The sequence below is a fragment of the Lycium barbarum genome, chromosome 8, assembly GCF_019175385.1.
Source record: "Lycium barbarum isolate Lr01 chromosome 8, ASM1917538v2, whole genome shotgun sequence".
NCBI classification, from domain to species: Eukaryota; Viridiplantae; Streptophyta; class Magnoliopsida; order Solanales; family Solanaceae; genus Lycium; species Lycium barbarum.
Window position 1 is genome coordinate 6,709,608 of NC_083344.1, and position 6,393 is coordinate 6,716,000.

General features: G+C 35.5%; 2 protein-coding genes across 2 annotated transcripts; one reads left to right on the forward strand and one right to left on the reverse strand.

The window, feature by feature from the left end:
* Positions 1 to 1,221: 1,221 nt before the first annotated feature.
* LOC132607628 (uncharacterized) lies at positions 1,222 to 2,217 on the reverse strand. Its single transcript, XM_060321721.1, has 2 exons — positions 1,768 to 2,217; positions 1,222 to 1,665 (listed from the first exon to the last, which is right to left on the reverse strand). Exons 1-2 carry the CDS (start codon positions 2,215 to 2,217, stop codon positions 1,222 to 1,224), a joined length of 894 nt encoding a protein of 297 aa, XP_060177704.1.
* Positions 2,218 to 4,273: 2,056 nt separating this feature from the next.
* LOC132605826 (uncharacterized) lies at positions 4,274 to 6,025 on the forward strand. Its single transcript, XM_060319076.1, has 2 exons — positions 4,274 to 4,939; positions 5,799 to 6,025. The coding sequence occupies exons 1-2, from the start codon at positions 4,609 to 4,611 to the stop codon at positions 5,828 to 5,830; spliced, it is 363 nt and encodes a 120-aa protein (XP_060175059.1). The 5' UTR covers positions 4,274 to 4,608; the 3' UTR covers positions 5,831 to 6,025.
* The last annotated feature ends 368 nt before the right edge of the window (positions 6,026 to 6,393 follow it).

Here is a 6,393-nt window from a genome sequence, read left to right on the forward strand (position 1 = left end):
AGACCATTTTGAGTGTGAACATGAAATACAGGATGTTCAACTTTTATCCAATTGATAAACAATAATCATTAATTGCTTGGGATGAATACTCAGCAACATTGTCAAGGTGAATAGAATTGATCTGATTGTCAGGAAATTGTGCTCGTAATCGAATTATTTGTGCCAATAATTTTGAAAACGCCAGGTTGCGAGATTACAGTAGGCACACATGAGGCCATCTTGAAGAAGCATCTATTAAGACCATAAAATATCTAAACGACCCACTAAGGGGGTGAATAGGTCCACAAATATCTCCTTGTATGAGTTCTAAAAATGCAGGGGACTCAATCCCAACTTTTGTTGGTGATGGCCTAATAATTAACTTGCCTTGATAACAAGCAGTACAAGAAAATTCATCATTTGAAAGAATCTTCAGGTTGTTTAATGGATGCTCATTTGAATTTTCTATAATTTGCCTCATCATTATAGATCCGGGATGTCTCAGTCGATCATGCCAAAGTATGAAACTATTGGAATTAGTAAACTTCTGGTTTACAATAGAATATGCCTCAATTGCACTAATTTTTGTCCAATATAAGCCAGAAGATAAAGCAGGGAACTTTTCCATAACATATTTCTGGCCTGAGACATTCTTGGTGATTCCAAGATATTGAAGATTCATCTCATCCATTGTCTTAATATGATATCCATTTTGGCAGATATCTTTAAAACACAATAAGTTCCTTCGAGACTTAGGAGAGAACGTGGCATCATTTATAATGAGTTTTGTTCCCTTAGGCAAAATTATGATGGCTCTTTGAGAGCCTTCATTCAAATTAGTACTATTAGAATTCGTAGTAACATTTATCTTGCCCATGAGTAAATGAGAAAAATATTTCTTGCCTATGAATATCGTGTGCGTTGTAGTAGAATCAATCAAACAAATATCTTCACAATTGAATTTTAATTCAAACTCATTTGAGAGATATCCATATCTTCAAATGGCATACATAATAAAAGTAATAGTAAATATTACTACTATCATTTGAAAAACAAAATGTTTAATATATAAAACCGGAAATAGGCATAAATACGGGAATAGACTAGTACTGTGATTACATGATCTTTTACTATTGTGATACAAATGGAAATAAGCATGAACACAGAAATAGACTAATACTATGATTACATGATCTTTGTTTGCTTACTGCTACGAATTAGCAAAAACTAAAATTAAGCAAATCAATCATCCTTAACAACAGATCTATCACCAATCAAGTGATCTATTTTTCCTTCAGAGTGCTCAAAAAAATTGGTCACATCCAAGTGAGTAATATCAACTTGATCCTCAGAGATAAAATTAGCTTCAGGATTTTTCTTTTTCTTCTTTAGTGATGCTTGATAAAGCTCAACCAAGTTTTTTGGCGTACGACAAGTACGTGAACTGTGTCCTCTTCCACTGCATCGGTAGCATCTATTTTCTGAGCCACTTGTTTCTGCCACTTTGCACTTCTCATCTTTCTTTTTCCCCCTCCGGTGGTAATTCTTCTTTGATGAATAATTATCCCCAAGAAGAGCATTTTGACCACGACTGGGGCCACGACCTTTTCTGCGTCTGGAGTGGTGGGATTGCACCTCATTCAGTTTAGGGAATGGGGTAGTGCCAATACGTTGATTCTCGTGATTCTGCATTAACAAATCATTATTTTGTTCAGCCACGAAAAAATGAGAAATCAATTCAGAATACTTCTTGAAATCTTTTTCTCGATATTGCTACTGCAAGAGCACATTCGAGGCATGAAAGGTGGAGAACGTCTGTTCCAGCATATCAAAATCACTAATTGTTTCTCCACAGAGTTTCAGTTGAGAAGTAATTCTGAACATCGCAGAATTATACTCAATAATTGACTTAAAGTCCTGTAACCTTAAATGAATCCAATTGTACTGTGCTTTTGGGAGGATGACCATCTTCAGGTGGTCATACATTTCTTTCATGTTATTCCACAAAATAAGTGGATCCTTGATGCTAAGATATTCAATTTTTAAAATTTCATCAAGATGATGACGCAAGAATATCATTGTTTTAGCACAATCTTGCTTGGATGCTTTGTTTTGATCTTTTATGGTGTCTCCAAGACCCATTGCATCTAAATGGATTTCAGCATCTAGCATCCATGATAGGTAATTCTTGCCCAAAATATTAAGGGCAGCAAACTCAAGTTTTGTAAGATTATCCATAATTAGAAAGGAAAAAAACCATACCTTAGTCTTCAAAATAATTTCTTGAGACGGTAGAACGTTGTGCTGATAATGTGTTATAAAATTAAACAATTGAAAATAAATAAGAGAAGCAAACTAATAGCTTTGTAGAGAGGAGGGAGAAATTGTATTTCACTTGTTGATGATGTCTCAAATGAAAAGGCAAAGGTCTCTATTTATAGAAGAATTTTGCCCCAATCTATAATATTCAACTTGTGCAAATTGATTTACAATTTGCTACAACTAAGATAAAACTAGCAAGTGCAAATTGTATTTATCACTTTATGAACAAGTGGTACAAGTTATACTTCTAATAATACATTCAAATAGCAACTAGCTAAATAGTTCATTACAAAAGGTAAAATGTTATATCCTTCTCTCCTTGTTATTAGAATAGTATGCTAGAAAATTTATAGCATGTTTGGCCTAACATTCAAAATCTATTTATTTTGAAATATATGTTTTGTTAGATATCCTTTTAAAAAATTATTTTAAAAGAGAGCAGTTTGCTTTTGGCTAATCAAATTTAAAAGTATATTTGTTAATATTGGAGCAACAATTTGTGCTTGACCAAGCTTAAAAAGTGCTTATGTGAAGAAGCTATTTTTTTCCAACTTTTACTACTACTCAAAAGCGTTTACTCCCTGCGTCTCAATTTATATGACACTCTTTTCTTTTTAGTCAGTTCCAAAAAAATGACATCTTTCTATATTTAGTAACTATTTAACTTTAAAAATTATGTTTACCCTTAATCAGATGATTTATAGTAGCACAAATATCTGTTACTTCTTTTAGACCACAAATTTCAAAAAACTTCTTTTTAGTCTTATATTCCGTGCTCAATCAACTCTCTGAGACATTTTTCTTAGAAAAATGTGCAATTTTGACTTCCTGAAAGATTTGCTAAACTGGATATTATTCTCTGGAGTGTTTTTTGGTTTAGATTAAGGGTATGTTTGACGGAAAATGTTTTCCGGATTATGTTTCCCTATTTTCTTTTGTTTGGTTGCACTTAAAATCTTGAAAAATATTTTCCTCCAAATAGGAGAAAATGTTTTTCATAAAAATTTGAGGGAAAATGTTTTCCGACATACCAACGCTTTTCGCAACCTACCCCCACGCTCACACCACCAAAACCAACCCTCTCCCCCCGCCACCAACCCCACTCCACACACCACCCCACCACACACCACCAAAAACCCACCCCACCCAAGCCACTGATCCCCACACTCCACCTTCCACCACCCACCCCTACCTTCGAACACCCACTCCGAATTTTCTTTTGCATATATTTTATTTTACTTTTATAAAAAATGAAAAAAAAAATTCTTACCTCCCACTATCACCTCCAATTGTTTTTCTTCAATTTTTTTTTAAATATATTTATTGATTTTTCAGCCCCCCCGCCCCCGCCCCCAACCCCCCCCCCCCCCCACCCCCACACACACACACCAACCCCTCCAAAAAAAGTTTATTTTTTCTAAAAAAAGTTTTTAAAAGGTCCTTTTGTGGATTTTTACACCCTCCCTCCCCAAAAGCCTCCTAAAAAGATTAATTTTCATTTTTTAAAAAGTATTTAAAAGTTTTTTTTCTTTGGGTTTCTTACATCACCCCCACCACCATCCAAAAAGAATTTAATTTTCATTTTTAATTTATTTAAAAGTTTTATTTTTCTGATTTTTTACACCACCCACCCCCCACCCTACCCTACGTCTCAACCCGTACTTCCCACCACCAAAAGCTGCACACCTAATTCAAAAACTTTAATGTTTTGCTTTGAGTATATGCAAATGCTCTTAAAATGACATTTTTCAACTTACGTACCAAACACAAGAAAATGAGTAGGAAAACCACTTATTTTCCGAAAAAATATTTTCTTGAAAAACATTTTCCTTCATACCAAACACACCCTTAGAGCGTCAATTCTTAGTACAGCAAGTTGTTTTAGTGAAAGTCATCAATAGTTGAGTCTATTGTACCATGCCAATCACGGCACTCACAAAATAATTGTACCAAAAAAAAAAACTCACAAAATAAGGTAGTGGTTGTTGATGTTTTCCCAAATTCCTCAAATCTCTCTTAACTAAATATTTTCTTTTTTTCTAAGGAAAAATCTCAAATACGCCATCGAACTATTCGAAACGGCTCATTCATGCCACTCGTTAATAGTTAGGTTCATTATTACTTTACATAGAAAAACAAAACATGTGGAATAAGATTAGATTCATAATCTAATTAACTAAGAGAGTATATAACGGTGTACTTTCTCTCTCTAACTTTCTCTGGGCGCATGATTAGCGTGAGCTGCTAACCTATGCCTGCTGGAAAAATAGGGAGGGGACGGCCTAAAAAGACACCGCAAAGGAAACAATGAAGCTTCAGCTCTCGGAATTTTTCTCAGGGAAGAATGGAAGCACAGAGAAGAATGGAGCACCAAGTGCCGCTTCAAAGGGTACAAATCCATCGACAAGTAGGGAACTGAAGAACAATTCGACTAAACAATCCACACTACTAGCTAGCCCTAGTCATATTGAGGTAGTCAAAGTAGCAAGTGGAGCTACAACCCCAAACATGGGGGAGACGCAAAGCCCAGGGAGAGTGATTCAAACTTCTAAGACCAACCTGAACATACAGACAACAGTAGAGGTAATAGAACAGCAAAAGGGGGAGGAACAACGGTCATGGGCGTCAATGATCACAGGTAATAAATTTGCATCTAAGGGCATGACCCTATCCTTTATTGCGCCTGTAATTGAAAATAGGGAACAAATTGTAGAACTCCAGAGGAATGAAGTTGCTAAAGGAACGGAAAAATAGAGGGGTGCGATAATCCTGTATGTGGCTGGGGAATCACCGAGTATTGGGGCTATAGAGAGATTCATTCCTGGGCAGTGGAATTTTGTGACTAAGCCCAAAATATACTACCATAATAATGGTTTTTTTGTGATTAAATTCAGCAAAGAGGAAGAGAAGAATGCAGTGCTATTTTCTGGTCCATATACCATCAATAGCAAGCCTGTAATAGTCAAGGCCTGGACAGTAGAATTTAATTTTCACGAGGAGATTCTGAAAACTATTCCACTTTGGGTAAAACTGCCCAACTTGCCTCTTAACTACTGGGAAAACGAAACATTGAGTAGAATTAGAAGTAGCTTGGGCGTACCAATTGGAAGAAAATAATGGAAAAGAAGAAAGGAGACGAAGTGAGAATGCAATGATTACTCGATAATGATTAGTGCATGATGAGTCAATGACTAGAGAGAGTAATTGAAAAGTGAGAAGGCAAAGAGAAGAAGAATTACCTTGGTTCCATGGCAACTAATTTGAAGATAAAGAGAAGGAACAAAACAAAGCAAATAATTTGAAGAGCAAAACCAACGTACCTGGCAGCAACGCTCGCTGGGCAAAGCCCATAGCGAGGCATTGCCTTGCTTTGTGGGTGATGTTCGACCTAAAATTGCATATATTTATTTATTGTTGCGTCATATTTTAGTATTTTTAATTGTCTTTTAAGTATTAATTATTGCAGTTTGTGCTTAATATTATATTTTACTATGTAGAGATAAAGCGATGTGAAGATGACGAGACTTAGAGCAAATTGAGCAGAAAGTTGTTGAAGTTCTAATTACATAAAAGGTTGCTGAAGACATGAGAATTAATGGTAGCTAAATCAATATTTTCTGCGTGGTAATGATTGAGTGAAGTTGTAATGCTAAATCAATATTGTCTACGTGGTAATGATTGAGTGAAGTTGTAATGAATGGAATTTGTATGAAGTACAGCAAAAGTCCATCTCACGTTACAGTTGGAATTCGGATGAAGCACCGCATAAGAAGTCAAGGCGGTGAGCCAATTTCAGAATTAATTCTTCCCAATTAGTTTTGGACTAGGTTATTTTGTGTGGGTCTTTTCCTACACCTATAAATAGTTCATAAAACAGGGTTTTTTAAAAGCTTTGGATAACTTAAAACTCTTAATTCAGAACTTTGGACCTAGAGAGAGCTTGGAGCCGCCGTGGAGGCCATAGTTACAGGGTTTTACCTTCTCTTCTCTGTAAATACTTATTTTTACGTTTTTATTCGGATGATTTGTTGTTTTTCATCCATGTCTATGTGGAGCTAAACTCTTTAGTTCTAGGGTTTTGGCACTAGCATG